This window comes from Eufriesea mexicana, unplaced genomic scaffold, assembly GCF_001483705.2.
Source record: "Eufriesea mexicana isolate 0111107269 unplaced genomic scaffold, ASM148370v2 scaffold5394, whole genome shotgun sequence".
NCBI classification, from domain to species: Eukaryota; Metazoa; Arthropoda; class Insecta; order Hymenoptera; family Apidae; genus Eufriesea; species Eufriesea mexicana.
This window is the reverse complement of record NW_016913324.1, coordinates 611,246-635,173: the sequence shown is the minus strand read 5'-3', so window position 1 is coordinate 635,173 and position 23,928 is coordinate 611,246. Positions and strand designations below refer to the sequence as shown.

At 39.3% G+C, this 23,928-nt stretch overlaps 2 protein-coding genes across 6 annotated transcripts in view; both read right to left on the bottom strand.

Annotated features, from left to right (window-relative positions):
- NFAT (nuclear factor of activated T cells 3) overlaps positions 1–10,923 on the bottom strand; it is a 50,851-nt gene extending 39,928 nt beyond the window's left edge. For 2 of the 3 annotated variants that reach the window (XM_017906448.1, XM_017906451.1), the window contains exon 1: positions 10,768–10,923. In XM_017906448.1, the coding sequence (XP_017761937.1) occupies positions 10,768–10,840 (73 nt within the window). In that variant the 5' untranslated portion in view covers positions 10,841–10,923. The remainder of the gene's footprint in view (positions 1–10,767) is intronic. The other variant, XM_017906450.1, reaches the window with a different exon arrangement.
- Positions 10,924–13,616: 2,693 nt separating this feature from the next.
- Positions 13,617–23,094, bottom strand: stai (stathmin). Of its 3 annotated transcripts, none has more exons than XM_017906429.1 (7): positions 23,015–23,094; positions 22,165–22,216; positions 15,752–16,107; positions 15,533–15,673; positions 15,317–15,457; positions 14,911–15,066; positions 13,617–14,244 (listed from the first exon to the last, which is right to left on the bottom strand). In XM_017906429.1, exons 2-7 carry the CDS (start codon positions 22,196–22,198, stop codon positions 14,152–14,154), a joined length of 921 nt encoding a protein of 306 aa, XP_017761918.1. In that variant the 5' UTR covers positions 22,199–22,216; positions 23,015–23,094; the 3' UTR covers positions 13,617–14,151. The 3 variants fall into 3 exon arrangements, with proteins under 3 accessions (XP_017761918.1, XP_017761917.1, XP_017761919.1); XM_017906428.1 differs by lacking the exons at positions 22,165–22,216; positions 23,015–23,094 and adding exons at positions 17,141–17,230; positions 18,325–18,763; XM_017906430.1 differs by lacking the exons at positions 14,911–15,066; positions 22,165–22,216; positions 23,015–23,094 and adding exons at positions 17,141–17,230; positions 18,325–18,761.
- Between the last annotated feature and the right edge of the window lie 834 nt (positions 23,095–23,928).

Here is a 23,928-nt window from a genome sequence, read left to right as displayed (position 1 = left end):
TTGGATCTAAAGCTACGTCCAGGTCCAAAGATCTGGTGCATCAGACCTGATAAAGGTCTAGAAGAGATTCTCCATTCGTCTTAAGACTATTTAGACCTCCAGTTGGAGCGACAGCTATCCTCCAGGATGTAAATGTTCACGAGGACGTCTGACTTCGAATTTAGTTTCATCGAAAGCCTAAAATCACGATACTCTTATTCGGTTCCGAGTTCCCAAACGTCCCATTTGGATCTAAAGCTGCGTCCAGGTCCAAAGATCCGACGCATCAGACCTGATAAAAGTCTAGAGGAGATTTTCTTTTACGAAGAGCTCAACTCGAAACAAATTTGCCTGCTGTTAGAGGCTCGTGGTAATGTTTCGTGGCGATACCGGGAACGGCCTTGAGACCGATATGCTCATACTGTTTAATGCTTCTTTCGACGTCAGTCGCATATAGGAGTGTCGGTGACCCGGGTCTATCACAATCGAGGCGTCTCGTCAGCCGCCTTATCGCACCTGGTAGACGATTATTCTTAAGGCTGAGACACGTCAACGACCCTGACGATCAATTAGGAACGAATTTCTATTAACAACCGCGCAGTTTCTTCCCATTATCGCCGTTTGCCTACTCCGAGTCGTTACCAGGCTTCTACGTGCCCACTCAGTGCGCGTACAAGCAAGAAAGCAAGCAAGCATAAACATAGTAAGCTTTGTCGAAAAGGCAGCGGCAAACCGTGTTCCGACTTTGGTTCACGATGCTTCTTGGATTCTGAACCCTTTGACTATACCAGGTGTGTTAACCTTGTTTAGAATCTCGTCGTCGAGTAAATATTTTTGCCGTTTACACTCGGTGAAGAGAATACGATTGCATTGCGTATCCTTGCAGTTTAGAGAGAATAGATAGCAAAATCTTGCTTCAGAAAATTAGTATCTATACGAATATCGATTAGCATGCCGAACCTGTTCGTCTACCTTGGCTATAGGGTTATTAATTAAATATTTGCCTCCATTTAACCACGGCGAAGAGGATAATAGGACTCTACGTCCTGCAGAGCTATTCCGAGAACAATAGGAAGAGGATAAATAGTAGAATTTCGTAGAATTTATTCGCAAAGAGATCCCATCAAAATGGTCATAGTATTATCGAAATATATAGCACGTATCTAGGGCTGGCAGTAAAAGGGTTAATCCCAAGAGTCGTTGCGTTAATCGCTCGCTTACTCGAGACCCGTTCTGAGATTTTTATCGAATGGTATTGTTCGTGCATCGACCGACGAGATAAGTGGTGCTATTTATAAAAATTATTGATACATCCTCTTGCTCGTGATCGATATAGCGAACGATACGATCGCGAGACAACCGCTACTCTTTGACCCAAGGAAGATCGAGCTTCTACCTTGTTGCGATTCCAGATACGAAGTCAGATCTCGCCAGGGACCCTATCAGCGGCGATAAATCGTTGCATTCGCACGAGGAAAACGCGGTTCTCACGTACACCTAGACTCCAAAGGGGCAGATCCTGTCCCGGTCATAGTCGCGAGCAGTGGTACCAACTGCGCGAAGGTAGACCAGCCTAGAAGGCGGAAAATTTCTCTAGGGGACATCGCTCCGTTAATTACCACGATAATCCGTGGTTCCGATCTACTCGACGGATTATCCCAAGCTTTGAACATCGAAACGACGAAACGATTCTTCAAGGGGACCGGTTGTGATCGCTGTTTACGCGATACGAAATGGGATCCGCGTGGAGCGTTTTCGTACTTTGCTTTCGTCCTTTTTCGTCCTTTTTCGTTCTTTTTCCCACTGTCCCGCGACGGATATCCTCGTAAAAATACCGCAATGACGACGCAAAATACCTCTCGGATCGGGACGAAAAACACGAGGAGTCGAGACTCCTAACGATGCCACAGTACAGGAAATCGGGGAACGAGAGGAATCGGCAGTGAAAGTTCTCGTCCCTGGAAATGGTAATAAAAGCAGGTTTTCATGGAACACGTCAACAACCAATGACAACGCAATCGAGAAACCCCTGAAAGCCTAACCGACCACTTAACGAGCTTGCGAGAATTTAACCGGCCTATTAATTTCCGGAAACTCGGCGCGAGCGCTTTAAGCGCTTAAATCGTTCCTGACGTCGCTGAGCGTGGAAAGTAGCCTTGCCAGGATTTTCGATAAATAGCAGATAATAACAAGAGCGTGATGCAAGAGGAATAAACGGGAAGTGCTAGAAAGAAAGTGATCTCTGCAGCGTAAGGGAGCTGAAAAGCGATGGCGACGATATCGTAACGAGCGAAATTAAAACGCGATATAGTTGCTCGATCGAAGGCGAATGACTTTGTTTATCACGGATTAACTCAAACAGCACTTCAAAATTCAATTCGTGTTTATCAAGCGGAATCATCGGTCTCTTAATTAAAAGGGTACCGAGAGAGCCACGACACGCTCTAATCGTTCCCTTCGGGTCGAGGCACCAGAAAACACGAGCGTTTTTAACGACTGCAATTGGCCTTATTAATCCGAGTCAAACACATACTTCAACCGTAATCGTCTTCGTCTCTGTCTTGATCGTCCGTTGTCGTCTCTAGACCAAAACGCGTCGCGACGAAACATTGCTTCTGACTAATCTTGTGTAACGAGTTACGTGACACGTCACGAACCTCTTGCCAGTCAGCTGAACCGTTACACGCTGCACACATCGTTCTTGTAGCTAGCTGCATTTCATTACGACGAGAATTAAATCGAATTAAAAAAAGAAAGGCTCGGCGACTTAACGTCTGTTGAACGTCCTCTGACGACACGACCACGATGCGACCATTTGCATTAAATTTTATGGAGAGCTTATGCATGCTCGAACTCGATGCAAGTGTCGGGACGACGTGGACTGGACTTAGGAACGAGGGTACTTGCCTCACGACGAGCCTGATACTGTTTTTGGTACGATGTAACAACGTATCACTGTAGCTATTAAGCACGCCATATTTCATCCCTGACGCGCGACTCATTCTCCCTCGTTCAGAATCGCGATCCCTAATTGCTTCGAAGACTGCGATACAATGCGGACGCTGACTTAACGCTGGAACCACGAATGCGGTCACTTCGATCCAGCTTGCTTTAAATTATCGAGAGTGCAATGTTCCTGACACGATCTAGGACGAATTTTAACTCTACCCAAGTATGCATGGTCTATTAAGATAAATTCTGTTCGACGGTATTTAAATTAGTCGTATATATAATTCCGCGCTATTTCGCTGAATGAATGAAGCTCGTTAATTATTCTAACCTTTAAAAATCGTATATAAAACGACTATTAGCTCTTTACATTTCCATACTACGTTGCACAAAAAATAAGTAACCGATTATGAAACTGCTGGAAAAAGTGATTAAATATGATTCATCGAAGTAGTATTTAAACAGCGCTTGTTAATAACATACGCGAAATCAAGACGCTTATACGCGATCATATCAAAATGGCCGCCAGCGAGGTTCTAGGAAAAATGAAATTCCCGGGATTCTAGCGTTAATTACCTCGGATTTCTTTCACGGCTCGAAATATCGCCCAATCGAACCAACGTGGTGATATTTTCGACGAAACGTAAAAAAACGACGAATTTCCGCTGTGATCGATACGCGCGAGACATTCAAATAAGAAAACAAATATGGCGTACCTCGGGCGGGTCGCAAAGGACGAAGGCGGGTCGCAAATTTTCAAGGTGGCACGAGTAGAGTCGAACAACAGCGGTGCTCGAGGACGTTATGATATTTCATATTTTCTCTTTGGTCGAAGCATGAATTCCAAGAAGGTAGCAGCAAGGTCGATTAAAACGCGCTGTACGAATACGAAAGAGGGACACGAAGGGTGAGTTGGTCGCTCGTGAACGACGCCAACGTAAACTGGTTTTCCCCGTAACTCTGGATTCTCTTCGCAACGAAGGGGGACACTGCTGCGTCGTATCGCACGAACGAAGAAGGTACCGCCAAACATTATCAGATTTTCCTGGCCAAGGCCGAAAAAACAAGCCGAGACCGAGCTTAACTTTCGTTTTGCGCCCCACGACGGGCGAACCGATTCGAGAATGACTGGACATGACCACGGACATGCGACACGTTGGTTGATGACGCACGAAATAAACATCGAACGCATTCCAGTTTCACGATGTTCGAAAGTTTGGCGAGGTAACGCGGAAATGCGAGCACAAAGACAAGAAACGCGCCAGACGTGCTCGAGATTTCGCGGGAGGCTTTGAAATCCAGCCAGACGTGCAAGTCTGGATATGCGAGGATCGATCGAATAGATTCGACTGTTATACGTTTAATCGATCGTGCAGAATCCCGTTGTTAACCTCACAAAACGCGCACGCGAGTTCGAGCAAATCTCGAATGTTCTTTGATCCACAAAATCTATCCGTGCGAATTTTAACAAGACTCGTTAAAGCAGTCGCGATGACTGTGCGATTCGGCAGTTTTATATTTCTAATAACGGAATCACTCGCTATATAACACCGTATCATTAGAAATACGAACCTGTCAAATCGCACTGACGCCGCATCGCTCGCCTGCACTGAAGAGCGATCGAGGAGTGGGGGTTACAGAGTGCGCACGCAGCATACAGCCGAAAGTATCTAACGCTTAAGATGAAAACCTAGCTTAAGACTTCTCTGCATTGCGTATCGGTCGGGAACCTGTCACTTGATATAAACGGGTACAATTAATCATCGACTCGTTGCACATGAACGTCGTATAAATAATAGCGGTAACACCGACTTCCTCTCATTAAAAGTCACGATACTATCGATCGCTAGTCTGGCCGCGGTACAACAGAAATATGCATCCCGATCAGCATTGCCGCATGTATAATTGCAGAAGCGTCGTAGAAGGAAATGGAACGGTCGGGTACGTAAACAAACGCAAAAACCAAATCACTGCGCGGAGCAGCAATGCTCGTCTGTGACGCAAATCTACCCCCCGTGGCATTCTCGCGATCGTTTCATGCGCATTCGCGATTTATTTGATGTATTCCATCGCCGCGGCGACAGTGGTGGCGCGCGGGAACCGGTCTCCTCGTCGAGCCTGATGGCTGACACGTTCTAGCAAGAACATAATCGCGAACGTGTCTTCGATCGTAACCACGGTAGCCACAGTTGCGTGAAGAAGCAGCGGAAAGAATCGCGCGCGGTGAACGTTTATTGATAATCGGTTCAACGCGCTCAAAACCGAGAAAAATTCGCGTTACGTAAGCGATCACGCTTCGTGCGCAAACATGCCCTCAACGTTGATCGATTTCATTGGACTACGACATATGGAATGTCTGTTTTTAGGTCGCGTTAGACGATAACTTTATCAATCCCGGCGATCGTCCGCGCAAACTGGGGCATTTTCGACAATGAGTCGCAAAGTTACGATCTGTTTCTATGAAATTCTCACTCTATCCCTACATGCGTGTTTGTTCAATTATTTTTTTTTTTCTTTTTTAGGTTAGGATTCCCGCTTTGAATATTGGAAGGTTGATCGATTACACGTTCGATGCAGCGAGTGAACGAGAGGTAGATAACACTCGCGTCTTGTCGCATTGTGCGATGTGCAAGGTACGATAAAGAAGCCAAATGACACGAATGCGATAAAATTGTATGGTACTGCGAGTGTGACAGTTGCAGGATTGATGCTCGAGGGAAAAGAAAATTCTTTCTAACTAGAATGCCAGTTGTTCACGAAAGGATTCGAATCGATACTTGGTCTTATGCAACATTCTGCGGGTATACGGCCCGCACAGCAGAATCCAACGATATTTGGAAGTCGAGCGACAAGTCTATAGCATGAGTTGACATAACAGGATACTTGGATGAAGTTGGAAAAAAGAAAACCGGGGGATCGAAGATGCGAACTGCGTATCGAGGGAAATGCATCGAAAATCGCATGATGCATTTAACATAGCTCAGACGTTAATAATATAACGATGATAATGGTGGTTAGGTAATATATATATATATATATTTTGCAACGCTTGGGATTTAACGAGAGGAAAATCGCGTTTTAAATAGATACGCTGAACGCGTTTGGAAATTATTGGACAGCCAATGTCGTTTTCTTGCTTGGAAACCGAGCGTTTTTAATTGGTCGATTAGCGTCAGAATGAAAGGTAAAAAAGATTTATCAAAATTTGTACGCATTCCTCCTTGACGAACGTGCATACAGATATGCTGTAATTCTTGTGGCAATTAATTAAATAGCACGATTTTCCTGCTAAATGTAACCCCCGCGATAAACCACGACAAGGGCGATAGAATCTAAAGAGACGGTGTCGGGCGCCGCGGCGCCAGTCGTCCCTCTGTGGTCAGGCAGAAATTGTAGGCCAAATGAAATGCAGTGGACAACCCGGAGAGGAAAAAAAAGTGGACTTCGGTCGTTCAGATTTTGCGAGTGAATTTCCAACTGGTAGTCTGATTAGAAGGTAATCGAGCGTTTAATTAAATTGACATACCGTACAAACTATTACATTTAGTATTACAAAATTATTCGAATACTTTAAGCATAGCGATATTGCTATTAATACTAGTCATATTATACTAAGATAGATGTCTTAATACCATTCGAATGCACAATGTACCGAGGAATTACATACATTTTAGGAATCGCATCGATCGGCAGGGCCAAGAAATTGCAAGGAAATTGGTAATGCTGCAAAGCAGTACGCGAAGAGGACAACACGAGGAGAGCTGTAATAGTTAGCAAGAAAGCATGAAAGAAATCGTTTGTCCGGGAATTGAGAGTGGGAAAGGCTGCATCGGCCAAGAAGGTGGCACCGCCATAAATTGTTAAGATCAGTGTAGATTGACGGTGATTGAGACTAGATTACAAAGACCTTGAGTCGCTTAACACCCGTCACTGGATTCATTGACCGTTATTTCTTCGAGAAATTTTGCCCAGGCTCGACTAAAAACGCAAAAGGATTCGGCCGGTCCTTGACAACTTTTAGGCGTATGATAATTTACCGACGTATGCATCCGCATCCAAATATCCGAATTAAGCCTCGAACTCCGGGCAAAAATATGGAAATGACTGTCCAATAAAGTAATTCGACAAAAAGGAGCGCAAGCTGTAGAAAAAAGAAGAAAGGAAAGGGCAACAGGAGGAATAAAAATGACCATCGTGTTCGTTTTAGCTTTCGCCTTATTGGAAGCAGAAATTTTTCGCGCGATGGAAAGCAGCACGATGCTTGCTACAGCACGGAAAGTATGCAAGCCTCTGCGTCAATACGAATCGATAAAACGATTATTATTCGAATGGCTCTGCATCGGTATTAAAACGCTCGTTTAGATTCACTGCGCTAGCCGTGGCTCGTTCGTTGCCATCAATTAAACGCGTACACCGAAGCCATGCGTTCGTAGAACTTTGGACAATTTCGATAAGGGCTCAATTGATTTATTTTCTTTCCCGTTCAATGTCCATTAATTAATTCCCTTGCGTGCCGTATTAATAACAATATCGTAACACTCGTAGTGGCACCGAGGTATGCATACGATGATGAAGCAATCGAGGTTTAGCTTTGTACTCAACGATACGAACGAAATATATTCACGCATAATATAGCACGATGTAGCATTCGCGTTAATCCTCGTTCATTCATTATTGCCATGGATTTTATATTGTTTATCGTATCATGAGTTGCCAAGTTTGCCATTATTAGTACCGTAATGTAATGCCCTAATCGGTACTCCGTATCTTTGGAACTCTATCGTCGAGGATACTTCAGAGATTCGCGGATAATTATCCTATTCTTTATCTCGTAAAACATGATCTCTATCGTATTCGACGACAATGTTCAATACAACGAAACAAGCATAGTGTACCTCTTGTAATCGAATTCACGAAGTCGATGCTTTTATCGGTAAACGCAACGTGAAGCTCATAGGAACACGAAACTAGTCCCACATAATTTGGCCACTTGTATACCGTTATCCGATTCGAAGATACCTGACTGTGATACGTGGGCAACTATAGTGGCATTTATTCGACTGTTGCGAGATACAACTTCACGCTGGACGAGGTTTATGTAACTCTATGAAGCCGATATCATGGTATCGCTATCATATCAGAATGGAATAAGAAGAAAAAATACTACAGCTAGACCATGAAGTTGGTCAATGACCAAACAATTTTAACTAAGCTAAATTGTCGCAAAATTAGGAGACTTTTAAGAACATGATATCTGGATAAATGAGCCTTTAGATGCTACAGACAATCGTTAAAATTATTATCGTTCGAGAACCGCAGAATTTTCGAGAGATAGAGGGAGAGAGAGAGGGAGAAGGAGAATCAAACGAGAGAATAATCTACATTCAGAAGAATAAACAGACGACCGTAATTATTCGAAAAAGAAAAAATATATTTCAAAACCGTGAGGAGCCACGTGGCTCGTCAAGCATCGCTAACAAATATGAATGACAATTAGTGTTCTTATCACGAGCTCTATGTGAACGGTCTTTATTCTAACTTAAATTAACGACACCATTCGTTTTCGTATTTCGTACTTTTCTTGGCACCGTCGCAACCGAGATTAAAAAAGGAAAAGAAAAAAGGGAAAAAATCGAGTGATTCATGAAAAGAAAGAATAACGAATTCGTTCTTTTTACTGATACTATGTTGGTTATTTATGTCGTTGATAATAAACTTAAAGGTTTAAATTATAAATTTATCTACGACTATTGAAAACGTTATCTAAATGAAAGATACAAATAAAATACTATTAGGCGAAACGGTATCAATCGTTATTTTTAAACTTTAAACTTGGCTGCATGAAGGAAAAGAAAATGTAAATTTTGGTAGAAAAAATAGTTTCAACGCACATTTGATAACAAAGAAACGGTTTCTCACGCTTTCCAATTCTGTCGTTGAAAAAACTGCATACCGTGAGCTCGATCGATCAAGTTTGTAGGCATATGGCACGGTAAGGAACGGAAAAGCGCAATACGAAGACAGAAATATCGCAAGGTATCGGACGCGAAATCAACTTGATGCGTTCCGCCGGGTTAAAAACATCGATCCGCGTCTTTATCGTCATGGTAACACGTGCACTTACACAATTATCCTTGTGTGCGACTATTGGATGTATGTTTCCATACAGCATACTGACGGTATGCGCGCATACACTCGTGCACACACACAAGAACGCCGATTACGTACGAACATGTACATACTTCTCCTCTATTTGTTATCTTACTCTATCTTCCTTGCTCTATTCTTATCACAGCGTGCTAAGAATGCATTTTCACGGTTTCACTAACACGCACCATCCGTGTGACGTGCGCGAAACGAATTCGTCTTGAAATGTTTCGTGATTAGGGGTTATGTTCGATTGATTATCGGTAACGAAATGTCGAGCCAAAAATTTGTAAATTTTATCCTTGTACGATTGTAGATATCCTTAAAAACTGTATTCAGAGAGATCAATCGCGATACAAATTGCATTCGATACTGGCAAACTCGAAAACGTTATATGTGCATTTTAAAGAAAAGTGAAAGCAACTTTTGATCGTACGCATAATAATGTTGCGTTATGTCAAAACGAAACTAGACAATGTATTGGTATTTTAGGAACACATATGCAAGGTGTTAATAACTTAACATGGTTGCGTATCTATATAATAGTTATTTCATGGTGCATTCTTCCTAGTGACTTCACGCAACTAAATTTTAATTAGTTCACGAATATACTGATTGAGATACCTGGGAACTTGCTTAATTTAAAATATGGATGTGATATAATAATTGATTTTATGCGAAAGAAAATATAATTTCTCGTGAAAAAATATTGATTCAAATTGTAACTGATCTAACATGACAGCAGCTACGCAGTTAATGCGAAAAGGCCAATGCCTGACAAACTCTAATGTGATAACATTCTATGAAGGGATGGTGTTTTATCCGAGCGGAGAAAATAACCAATGTTAAGTGATAGCGACGACATTGTCATCGTCAACAACAGTGCATGTCAAATGAAGGGACGAAGTTCAGATTCATTGATAATCGCGTACACATTTGATGTATATAATCATCCTCAAATATAATTTGAATTTACACGAGAACTCTTTTTATTGTATTCCATTAGTTAATTTATTCCAAAATCTAGTAATAGAAAACCAACTGATATCGAATGTATCATAAGCAATCGTGAATCATGTTTACTAATACACAAGAACGAAATGCATTTGTACATGCAAACGCATGAGGCATCCATATTGAAAAGAGCATAACCTCACTAGATGCTCTGTAGCGTGTTTTATCCTTGACGATAATGTATGGAACCACAGCATTCTACCTTAATCGCGTAATTGTTTAATTTAATGCATTACCATAAAATATCAGTCGCTATCTCTTTGTAGTAAACTATAAGAACACAATTTTTAAAGTGTGCACGCTTTTATGCATAACCTTGATAACTGACATCACTGTAATCACGCATTGTGATTAAATTTCATAAACATAATACGGAAAATGTTCTTAGTCCAGAAGATATTTATTTGAACATTGTAATGTCTCAAAGCAGAATTTCAATGAATTTTGACGTCCAAGTAGAATTATAATTTAAATTGAATACACTCTTGTTTAGAATTTAGTTTATAGTTATTCACTAGACATAAGCTAAAACCACGTAATTAATCTTCACATGTTCGGCCATGTTGTGTTGATACCGTGGAAAACGATTAGAGGGACCGAGAACGCAGCAGGGCTATCTCGTCGACTGGCAGGCGAACCATTTCGCAAATTTCCTGGCGTACCAATCTATCCACTTACCGGCTGTGGCTTTGGTGTTTTTCCCATGATGCCTCCGGTTCTTCTTCTCCGATAATCGGCCCTTCAGTAACATCGTACACGCACTTTATCACGATTTTTATCACTTGACTTACACTGGCTACGCATTATTATTCACCCGCACGGCAGCCATTTGCCCTCTACCTACTCGACTATAAAGCCTGCCTCGTCGTTTCGTTTAGCCTTTGGCTTTCGGCCATTCGACAACCTGTGACGTCACGTGGATCTTGGTGACGTATCTATGTTTTCCTTACACTTGGATTATTTAACTCTAAAATTAGAAGGCTATAAGAAGATTATAAAGAAAACTATCTTCACATAATATCTTGCACTATGCTTTTTAATATTTAATATCAATATAAAAAGCAAAATTAGCAGTATAAAAATGTCATATATTTTTTGACAATGAACAGGGCCCTTTGATCTATAACAAATTGAATAGCACTGACACGATTTCGAGATGATCTGCTTTACCGACAATCGGTAAGTTTTGAATCACGAGCAATAAAATTAAGGCGCCAAATCAGCATGTTTCAAAAAGTTAAATATTTTAATTAAAACGCATCTATAAAACTACAAAGTTTTCTAAAATAAAATTATACATTAAAAGACCTAAAAAATTTTTGTTCCAATAGAAATTTATTTTGCAATAATGGTTTTGCAAGAATTGATTTGCTTCTGTAACTCCACTATAAGACAATTACCAAAGCTCACAAGAAACCATACGTACATTGTAGTAACCATATTATATATATTATATATAAATATATATATATATATAATATACATATATACCATCGCGTAAAAATATATATATATCTTATATATCATAACGCAAATCGAGGACAATCATAACATACTACGCGAAACTGTTAAGTTGGTGAATAAGGCGGTATTATTGTAAGAACGTTGTTGAACAATGCGAGGATACTCAAATATTCGAGTAGTTGAATATTTGAACCGAAATTCACCTTCCGATCTGAATCGAGTACACGCAAAAATCGAGCGAAAAAATCGAGTAGTTCGAAAAATCGAGAATTCAAGTCAGTCAAAACAATTTGAACAACTCGAATCAATGCGAACTACTCGAATTTTCGAGCTATTTGCTTTTTTCGAGTACTCGGATTTGTTCGATTATTCGAACTTGCTTGCTTTTTCGAGTAATTCCCACCTCGATATTTCACTTACTCCGCCTATCCTCACTTCTCACACAGTAGCACACATTGACATTGTAGTATAATTGGCAGTGGCATATTATTATTGAAGAAATTATGGAACAAAAAACGATAAATTCTGAAACAAATACGCCGATGATGCTTTTCATACGATCTCGCAACGTGTCTACCCCTTCTCCATTATCTAATTCTACTGTATTAGTGACGAAATCGACCAATACCAAACAGCATGTGAAGAAGGTGGGGATACTCTATTCTAGCCAATCTATTAGACTCGCCAACTTATCAACACCGCATAGTACATACGTGGGGCATCTATGTAATAATTTTACGAAATACATTTATAATAATTTTGCAAAAGATTACAACAATTATGCAAAAATAGACGTTATTCGCCACTTGTCATAATCGCAAGAAAAAAGAAATCATTTGTCTCTTTTCTTGATATTACTACACTTGACGAATTAACCACAACACTTGGCAATATAGGTTTCAGTTGCATATTCATCGACGTAAAAGTTCTGTTGTCTTTTTACCTTTCAATCTCTTTTTTAATTAATTTACTTTTTCTGGCATTAGCACTTTTGCAGTAGCCGCTTGTAAAAATTTTCTGCGTAGTTTCAATATCTAAAATTGTAGGGTGTCGGATGCAGTATCACTGCGACATATTTTTATTTTACCCTTTTATTTTGTAACGATACCGTGACCAAAGCTAAAAGTTTCCTCCCGTTTATGGTATCTCTCTCTCTCTTTATGTGTATATATATATATATACATATATATACACACACACACATATATATATATGTACGAATATCTAAGAAGGCCGAGGAACCATTAGCTGCTTATTTTATTACGAGAAGGAAAGTTTTTGTGAAAACTTTGCCCCGGTATGGTATTTGTTACACCTATAAATACTTCCAGCGATGATATATAATACGAACAAAATTAAGGCCCCCAGCCACGGTATCCATACGGGCGTAGAGGAATCAAATGTCTCTCTCTCCTTTCTCTCTCTCACACTCTCACTTAAACACTACACATTTTGACAAATAATTAAGTCATCACAGAAGCATCATATTATCATATTCAATTAGACTACATATTTTGTGAATGTTCTTATTGAGTTAGCGCAGTAATATTACAATGATCGAGTACTAAATGGTTTTAAAGTTTCCAAGCCTAGTATAAAGCACTATTATATATATTATAAGTGTGCTTACATGTCGGCACATACCATACACATATAATTATTATATATGGTATGCGTACACACATATGGTCGCAATTACCACTTAAAATTTAATTGTAGCGATAGTATTCTATCATTATTCTATGAGTAAAAGCAAACCTTTAATGAACAGAACACCAAAAGCTATGTAAGAAAAAAAAATGAAAGGTAAAAAAATACTTAACAGAAATAAAAAATTTTAATCATTTGAATACCTTAATCGTTATGTTTTTTGATTTCAAATTTGAACAAAGCAGTTTCCTAACAGGGTAATTAAGTAAACAACACCATAGCCATTAAAAGAAGAAAATATACTGAGACAAGCATTATAAAAATGATAAAATATTAGTTATTCCGACATACACAATCAACCACAAACATATAAGATATTTTTAATGCCACCTTTTAGAAGATCCACAATTGTATAAGTGGTAGGCACATCATAACTGAAAATATTTTACACGCCATATTTTTCAACCGAGGTTAATACGTGTATTCGTGTACACTTAAAATAAAAAAAAGTGTATGTAATTAGACAAATGGAGTGGTATTTTTTGCAGAAGTAGAAAGTGAGATGAAAAAATCGGTTAATTTTTCATAATATAAACGATTCTTTGAATTATTTGGAATACTTTATCTAACTGGATATCTAATCCCCCATCCTCTGTAATAAAATAAAATCGTTAAAATTGCAAATCTCTCCAGTTACTATTAAATCGCTTGCATAAGTTCCTTAATTTTCTTCCAGCGAACGAAAATGGCACAAAGCGTAATGGAGTCCTGTAAAGCACAGCGTGAGCGACCCCTTAGTTTATTTCAAAGTTTAAACACGTAACTCCGATGATCTATTCAGCGAATGACTCTGCAAGCCTGTAGTCAAGTCCCGCTCTTCTCTTTCCTCGATTTTGTAACGATGAAAAGGTATTTTAACGAGGATCGCAATCGAGAATGATGTTATGTTTACCCAGAGCTGGCAGTTTCTTCTTCAGTCGGCAGGATAGATTGCTCACACAAAGCTGCTTTATTCTGTCTTACCATTTCCCCACGCCTTCCCTTTAGAACAAGAAGAAAGACATGATATTTTAAACTGCAAATTTATATAATTTAACTATACTAAAATAAAATGTTGAAATGTATCATGCTAAACTTGATATTAAGCTAACATCTATGAGGTGTAACTCATAAATGCAGGATCATGCTGAAAAGGAAATGATAACAAAATTAGACATATAATTATACATAATTTAACTGAATCCCTATAAGGAAGATTTTCTGCAACATAATATAGCGAAGCACGATTAAAATTTATAAAAAGTTCTAAGAATAACCGCATCCTACTGAAGTCACAGAATTCTTACAATGCGGAGCTGACAAATTGACGATCCTAGTTAATAGCTAGAACTAGAATGGCGTATTCCCATCTCTTTTCATACGAATATTTGGTATTGGCCATTGGAATTTATCGGTTCTTGTTTCATCATTTCTTTAATAATAAAATCTTGTTACTAATCTTACTAGAATATGAGAATAGCGTGCTACGGCATAAGACAAAGTGAAGATACGCGTTGGGAGTGAAACAGCCTCACTCGTCTATTTGTCAGCTCCGCATAATACCGGAACTCAATCAGCGAAACGGATAAAGAAGCCAATATCAAGATGTTGATAAGGGGTTGAGAAACAATAAAAATATCGAATCAACAGAAAACAGGCCCAAATTACATGCTGGCGAATAGCCTGCACACGACGTTGAATCTCTCGCTGTCGGTTCTGCTCCGCAGTAGAAACCCTCTTGTGAATTTCGAACTTTTTCACCAGAAGTTCTCTTGTGGCGCACTCATCCGCCATCTGACGCACTTTTGCTATCTTCACAGTGTTCTAAACGACCATTGCAAATTCCCTTATTGGGTAACATTGTTGACAATGTGTAAGAAAGGATTTCCACTAATAAAAAGACCAAGTTCAGAAAACTAGACTCCTGCATAATCGTCGTTTTCAAAACTGAACCAAACCAGATGTTACTTCTACAGAAGCGAGAAATCCTTCCTAATAGTGGCCAAAATAATCAAACAAGAAACCCATAAAACTAATACCAAGAACGAAATAACGAGTAACGCATCTAACTTACATGATTGCGTAGCTTTTCTTTCTGTTCACGCTCGATATTCTGACGACGTTCGTGAGCTTGAACCAATTTGCCTTGAATCTGGGATTCAAGTTGCTGCACGCGCTCGGTCATTCCTTGACGCACACGGGCTACTTGTTCTTCCTGAAAATAAAAAGATACGATTAAAAGACCTTGAATGGATTTAAAGTCCTTTTATCAATAATCCTAATCACTGACATGTTCTTTAAGGCGAATCAGCATCCTCTTAATATTCTCATCGCGTTGAGCAGCAGCAGATTTCAGTTTCTCTTCAACGGCACAACGAACTTCTCGAGTCTGTTGTTCAAGACTCAAGCGCGTTTTCTCCACACTTTCAAACTACAATACAAAATATAAAACAAAAATAATAACGTTGGTGTAACAAAAATATATATGTAAAGAAAGAGTTGAACTAACGTGCTCTTTCAGCTTGTTCCTTAATTCTGCAATATGAGCTTCTCTCTTCTCCTCTGTATTATTCATCTTAGCGTCTAAAGATTCGCGGGTCGCGGCGATGAAAGCGGCACTAAGTTCATCCTTTTTGCGAGATGCCTCTTCAATTTTGCTAAGTTCAGCGGCAAGAACTGCAAGCTTCTGAGCTTCTAAAGAAAGTCTTCTCTTCTCGGCTGCTCGAAGCTTGTCTTCGATAGCGATTTGTTGAGTCGGACTTGTCTGTGGGGGTGACGGTGCTCTCTTCGGTACTGTTGGCTCTGCCAAAATTACCTCATAGCACAAACCACCCTTGGATTTCTCCTGGCATCGAATCTCAGTTGCTACGGATGCATTAATAAACAAAACGGTAAAAATATTAATAATTCCAACGCGTTAATTACATGTAATTGAATATTAATTACGTTCATTACGCGTGATGTAATTAAAAAAAAAAAAAAAAAAAAAAAAAAAATGTAACAGTGCAGTGAATTAATGCATATATTAACACCAGGAGAAACAACAGTTACCGTTGTAGCAATTACCGTTAATATTTGTTCTTATTTATTAAAAACAAAACTTGTCGTTTAACAAATACAGAAGAAACTGAACAATTAATGTCCATCGGATCAATTAATTGCACGATAATTAATTAACAAATTAATTATCACCATTCGTGATGTAACCGAAATCTGCATACGCGTAACGTCCATAGTAAACCCTCATGATTCATTCATTATTTTACGCGTCCCCCATCACGAGCAAGGTGCAATTAAAAACATCCAGTCTGCCAGGCCGGCGAGACACAATCCACTTTAGCGGAAGATTTCTCGATCCATCCATCTCGGCTTAGCTTCGAAGTACACGAAGCAGTTACGGAAGTATGACTCAGAGACGCGAGAAGGAAAGATCGATCAGCCCACGGGACGATTGTCTCTAGGCGCCGCGACGTCTAGCGTCGGCACACGCACCTTTCAGCGGCCACCCTATGTACACCATACGCCGGAGCGTTCTTCGACATTCGCCGCCTTCGATTTATAATTCACCGGCGACATATTGGCGACCGTCCGTGTCGAGTTCAACGCACCTTGTAGCGGGTACAATTTACTAATAATCGATCGGGAAGCTTGTCCAATTTTTAACCGGTAAAATACTATCCAACGACCAATGAAATAATTCGAGATAACGAGGATATTTTACCATGATCTCTGACTCTTTTCCTTCCACATCATCGACTTCAAACGGTTCCCGTGTAAAAGTCAAACGATGCAATTAAATGGAACGCGACCAAACGATCGAATACCAAGATGCCGGTGAAACGTGAAAGTCAATGGCTCAGCGATAGGACTCGTTAGTTAAAAAGCAGCGTATACTCACTGATAAACTTTACTTTCTTCGGCTGTTTGGTCCGCGGCTTTCCTTTGCCGCTAGGCTTCTTGAAGGGTGCATTGCCCCTTCTATCTCCCGCTTCGAAAATTGAGAATCAATGAGTGCCGTATTACCGTAGGGACCAGGGAAACATGGATCGTGCTTTAATTATCGAAAAATCGATGCAACCGTCTCCTCACTATCGGCCAACTACCAAGGGTGGCCATCTTGGGCCGCACCCCGATCGTTTTGTGCAGGCTTTCCCATGGAGCACGTGCGTATCGACTATTTCTGTAATCTTTCTATGTACTTGCGGAAAATCACCGCGACTTACGCGTTAAAACAGGAAATATCGACTGGATCGAATTACCAACCTCGTTATAGGTTTAAATATACGCTTAATTTGGAAGAATAATAAACCAAGATTGATAAACCATTTTCACATGGGAAATCGAGTTACGTAAGAAATAAATGCAGAAGTGCGAGGATACCGGCGTAATAAATTTTGTTGTAGATAGCAGGACCGGTGATATACGAGTGCACCATGAGTACCGATTGGTAGAGGGTAGAGAAATTGATCGAACTGCAGGTACCTGGGATAATACGAAACCAACGTGATATCGACCACCGCTGACTGCGGTAAAAATACGTAGAACATCAAGTTCAAAAACTGCGTTTTTAAAAGACCAACATTTAAGGAGATTTATGTACTCTCTTCTCTACTCGTCGGAGTTATTTGAACATAACACGTTCGATTTTTGTTAAAAAGAAAAAGAAAAAAAAAGGTGAAGAAAAGTTTCGATAATTTACCAGTTAATAACTTGAGGAGAAAGAGTGCAACTGATAGGACGAACGAAAGAAAAGATTTTACACGTACATAAAATTAACAAAAAGGTAAATTCTGTTACGTTAAAAATGATACATAGGAACACGAGGAAAGGTGAGAAAATTCCACACCGCAACGATACCATATAAAATCAGATTAAAAGAAATCTTTGATCACGAGTTTAGCGGATCACCTCGATCATAGGAGTCATTCACCGCGGTATCGACTCCTTGCCTCCTAATTATCCGCATAGCTCGCACACGAGCTACCACAGAAACACAGGGGAAAAAAGGGAAAAAAGAAAATACGAAAAACGGTTGCATCTTTTTTCCCAGTAAGATGAAAAAATGTCGAATAAGAGACTCACCTACGATGCCCAAGGGTGCTTTGCAGCTGTGACAGAAGCACTGTCGCACTGAGTCGCGCACAAGACCGATCAGCATATTTCTAGCGTTTGGTTACCCGCTGTTATCTGCGAACCGCACTCCGTAGTTAGCGAAATTAAAAAGCTTAGCAAACGACTACGAGAATGAAAGAAGGGAGTGCAGAAGTGGCCGGAAGCGGATGAACTCGTATCTGGGGCGGTGGCTGGAGGGCGACTGAACCGCACAGTGCGCCACGACGCCCGGGCGTCGCTCAATATCCATCCACTGGCGCCTCTTGCGCCCCTAGTCGCGGCAGACCACCCCCCCGCTACAGTGAGCAGCCTACCCGACGACAAGCCACCCTTCCACCTCAACTAACCTCCAACCTCCAACCTCCACCTCGAGCAGCCTTAACATGCCTATATCGTGGACCCGGCTGCCGGTCGCTAGGCACGTGTGGAAGCCTACGTGGAGGCGTAAAATACCATCTGTCCAACCCCCAACCACCGTCGAGCCGCATACTTTGGCTCAACCTCGTACCGGCAACTCGCTGATCAATGGATGATATCTTCTTATCACGATCTTTACGAAATTCCGCAGTTTACCAAGACGTATAATCGCGATCGTTCGTTCTAACTCTCGCGAATTTACAAATTAGAATTAGATCGTGATCTAGAATGTTGGAATGATTCAATCTAATTGTGGCTGAAACGTCTACCCCATCGTGGATATGGCTTCTTATATACTTCGCCTCGGTTTTAGAGTTCAATCGATGCATTTCTTTTCAAAGTTGCATCTAATGGGAATGAAAGAAAATAACGTTTAATTAAGTAGTAATGTAACATCGCATGAAAATTAGTTTTAAAATACCTAAATATCTTGGCGTTGATGGCCGTTTTTCCGCAGATTATCGATTCTGAAGGTTACTAAGATTTTACATAACAGACGCCCTATTTCGCGACGTCCGTTATAAATCAAGCCCTACCGCTAGATCCTGCCCTTGCTTGGTTGCGACACCGAGGATGCGATCTTCGAACTGACGACTTTGCAGTATGCACCGCGAAGAGGTCTTCGAGAGTGCTGAGAAACCTCGTTTCGATTGTTCCGGTATCTGTGTTAAGCACGTGTACTCGAATTTACTTGAACCCTTGGAATATACAAAAGCCTCTTAATTTCGTGACATCTAAAGAAACTTCAACTTCGACATCATTGTTATACTTCTTCGATCCATGAAACGTGACTTCGCTTCGTGCTAGGAATAATTCAGCCATTGTCCCTCCTTGATTTCTAAGTGAACGATCCATCAATATTTTTTGCTCTTCCCAGTAGCTCTACTTGCCTTTCTACGAAACTGTCTTTCTCCTTTTTCTCTATGGACACACCCCCTGTTCATCGATAAATCCGACCGACCAGAGGATGGCATTCATTTTCTTAGTCCTTTCTAATTATCGTTGTTGGCGCTTTCATGAGCCACGAATTGAGAAAATCATGCTGGCAAACGCGAAGAACAATGCCCTAGGAAATCGAAGACAGAAATGTGGGACACAAACGACAATCGTTGTTCCATAAACTTTTCCATTTGACAAAAACGATCGAACAATTGCAATGTCCGTGACGCATTACAGTCGAAGGATACGCGGTAAAGTGAATGAATCTCCTACACGAGGATCGATATCGTGGAATATTTTCAGAACTTGGAACGAGGGAACAGGCGATGTTAATAATGCAGTCGCCCCTTTTTCCACTGGTCACGAACCGTGGTAAATTGCACAGAAATCGGAGTGACGTATTCTAATGGAAGTACCACGAAACCGATGCTTGCTATTTGCTGAAGACCTTTTTTCTTATATTCGTACCCCCTATTTAAATGTCATGCGCTACAATTGACAACAGATTATACAGACTACTGTATGTCTTGAAATTTCGTGCCCAAAAAGACGTACTCTATTGCTGGACGAATAAATAATGTCCATTGGATCGCAATACGTTAGAAAAAATATTCAGACGAGTAAAAAACGAGAATCCGTGGAATGTTGACCTCATACGATATTTAATGAGTTACACTCGCTCGTTACATTTAATTGGATCTAAAGAAGCGTTAACGAAAAAAAGGAAAAGAAAAAGAAGTAGTAGGGGGAATCGTCCGGCCGAGAAAAGTGCATCGTTTTAAAACATGGTTTATCGTTGCATGCCCTTTAAGGTAGGAAGAAATTCAGCGAGTTTCACCGCGGGGAAATGCTTATGGACATTTCATCCGATATATCTTGCACGCTGCACCAGACAATCGGATTAACCTACGCACTTCAATGTCACCGTATGCACGCTGTTTAAAGTCGGCCGAAAGTTAACCGAGCCGGTCTCTTTCACGTGTGCAAGAGGAACTTGAATCTCATTCTTCGACATGGCGAGAGAGGTTGGTGTGAAAAGAGCGAGAGACGAGGTTTTAAGTCGTGTGCTAGTAGTCGAGACGGCGTTCAATTGTGAAACGGCATTATTTATCGATACACAATACTTACATGGACACCGTTACACTAAATACAGCTTAGTAATGAGAGATCAATAAAATCATTCTCCATATAATTATTCGTATTGCGAAACTGACGATAGCCATAACATTGTCATGTCTATTTGATATGTATAATAGATATATCTACCTAATCTAATAATCTAATAAGAATTACATATATTAGATAGATTAGACAAGAAAGTCTGTACTCAAACTATGAGATAGATATGTCCTTATTATATCTTATATTATATTTCATTCTGCAAGAAATACAAAACGTTCATTAATTTTGATTAAAGTCGAAAGTAAATAATATTTTCAAAATATAAAGATAATCTTACGAGGTATGCAATTCTTCCACGTTACTTTTCATGTTCCATTTAATCCAAATTGATTTTAGAGTCAGAGATCAGGTACTTCAAGTGCACAGGCCCCGACCGAACAAGGTTACAAAAAGCTCATTAATTTCGTCTCTACAATTACAAGAAAATTTTTAATTATCACCTGGGCTGATGTCTCAAAGGTTACCATATTAAAAAAAAAAAAAAATAAGAAAAGATATATCTCAGTGACAAATAAAATAAATATTCTATTTATAAATATAAAAATTTTGTAATAATATTTATCGAAGGAAACATAATTTATTAAATTTGCCAATGATTGAGAACCACTGAAAGGCGTTCGAGCACTGCAGTTGAGTCAAGCTGCAGTTGCCACGGCGAAGTGCAGCCTGCACTTCTCCGAGGACGCCAATGGAGGGCTCTGACCTCTTCTCGGCAACTATCTACTTTTCGCTGCCTTAGGGTGTGTTCCTACTGCCATCTAAATTGCCTTCCCAATTAACGATCCTTTGTCGTGCTGACTTTGTTATTGAAACATGCAAAAATCGCTTGACGCGTGACCCGCAAACAGTTTCTTTATTCGATATAGATTTTCGGTTCATTCACTCCTTGCAATTCAGAAAGTTCATCAGAAACAATGATTCGAAGAAAGTCATATTCATAAATATATAGCTGTACCGAACCGTAATATCGTAATTGTAACACCATTAACTAGCATAAACTGATTGGATACAATTATATAATCATACGTATATGAAATATGTATTTAACAAAACACGTTTATCACAAACTTCCTTAAAATAATTATATCATTGATCTGGATTAGTAATAATAAACGATAAGTCACTTTGTATATAAAAAGATAATATATATGTTATATGTAATTAAATTTTTGTTGAAATTTAAATATCATACAGAACGCCGGTATTGTTAATAGTGAAAATTATTATAAAAAATAATTGGTTAATATTTTTTCTTAAAATTTCATCACTTACATTCGTTAACAGGCGATTCGGTAGCCGCAGCCATTGTTGTATAGTTGTGTCACTGTAAAATAATACCTTTAAGTTTACAAATCAAGTTTAAAAACAAAATTGATAAAAAATTGGAAGAACAATTTTTAATAAATATTTTCCTCTTATTTCTATATACTTATTATCATAGATGCTTCACAATTTTCACAGTTTTTGTAAAACTCGATATGAAGTTCATTTCAAACAAAGAAGGTATATAAGGAAACTATACGCTATTTATACATTACGACTAACGTTGTCAAGGATTGAAAAGTTTTCATTACTGAAAAATGGTATTTTATAATAGTCTGGTATTTTTTTCTTTTTAATAACTTAAAAATATAATAACTTTTCAAAGAAACGTCAGATCTTATCTTACTTATCTATTATATTTATGTGTACAGACGCAGTAATTCAACGGTATTTGCAGTTGTTTAGAATTGTGCATAATGCAGTGACCTGTGTCATGAAAATATGTCAAATCTACCTCAGCTTAATGGTCAGTGACTTAACGAAAAGTAATTTTCAATATCTTTCTTTATACTTTAAGATAAATAGTGCAATAAATTTATTTAAATGTAATCACAGAAAGTCGAAGTTACGATTACTTCTACGCATGATCGCGTTCAGAAAAACGTACTGCAGTCACGCTGTAAATCGAATGCGGAAGATGTCGATTAGGGTTGCCGTACAAAAACAACGGTATTCTCTTTGTTTCGTATTGAACACTGATCGAGTATAAACGCGAATACGCGACGTCTCTTTGCTCGTAATTGTGGCGTCCCTTTGTCACTACGCAATCTTCATCACAGATTAAAAACATTTGACTTACCTGTTTTCCTTTAAGCAGAAGAATAAAGTAACTATTAAACAGTAAAAGTAGATCCTACAACAGAAACTATCACTCACACACTCGATAATGCTAGGAGATCTGAACGGTCGCAGGACTTGCTGGCTGCTTTTATTGCGACATGCAAGTATCCCTGTATATTCCAACGATTCACACTGGTTACCGTTTGGCTACACGCACGGTACATGCATACAGTTTGTCAAAATGCTCGAATGTTCGCGAGTTCTCATTGGTCAAGCTTAGTGATCGGTTCATCAAGATTGGTTCGTTTGAATTTGAAGCGTTGGCTGAATTGTAACAGGACGTGTCACGCGAATCCTCTACTACGTATTCACACCATCGTTTTCATTGTTTAGAAGATGATCATTGTAAATACAGCGTATCTGAAGAAGGTAAATGCTTTTTTCCGTGTTTGTTTTATTTACAATTAAATTACGTCTTTACATAACTTATACACTTTGTTAACGTATGTATCTCTCAGTGAGAAAGCATTTGTTTACGAGAAATAATTTATTAAATACGTAATACGATAATATTTAATATTGGATTTACGAAGTATGGATTTATTAACTATATATATAATATAGCAAAAAAATTTGATACATATTTTATTAAACTAAATATAAATATTTGTAATTATCGCAATTTATTTTGTGCAATTTCTGTAATTAAAATATAATATATCATAAATATTTCTGCGGTTCATATGTAGTAGTAGAAGCATTATAAAAATACATGCGTCTATATTTTCGACTGAGAAACGATCACACAGTTCAAAAAAGATTCATTCTGGATGAATCATATGTCTGCATCTCCAGCAACGTGCGTAGCAATGTGTGGGAAGTTGTGACCGTTGTGCGACCATAAGAACGTAAAAATCTGTTCCAAATATGGTC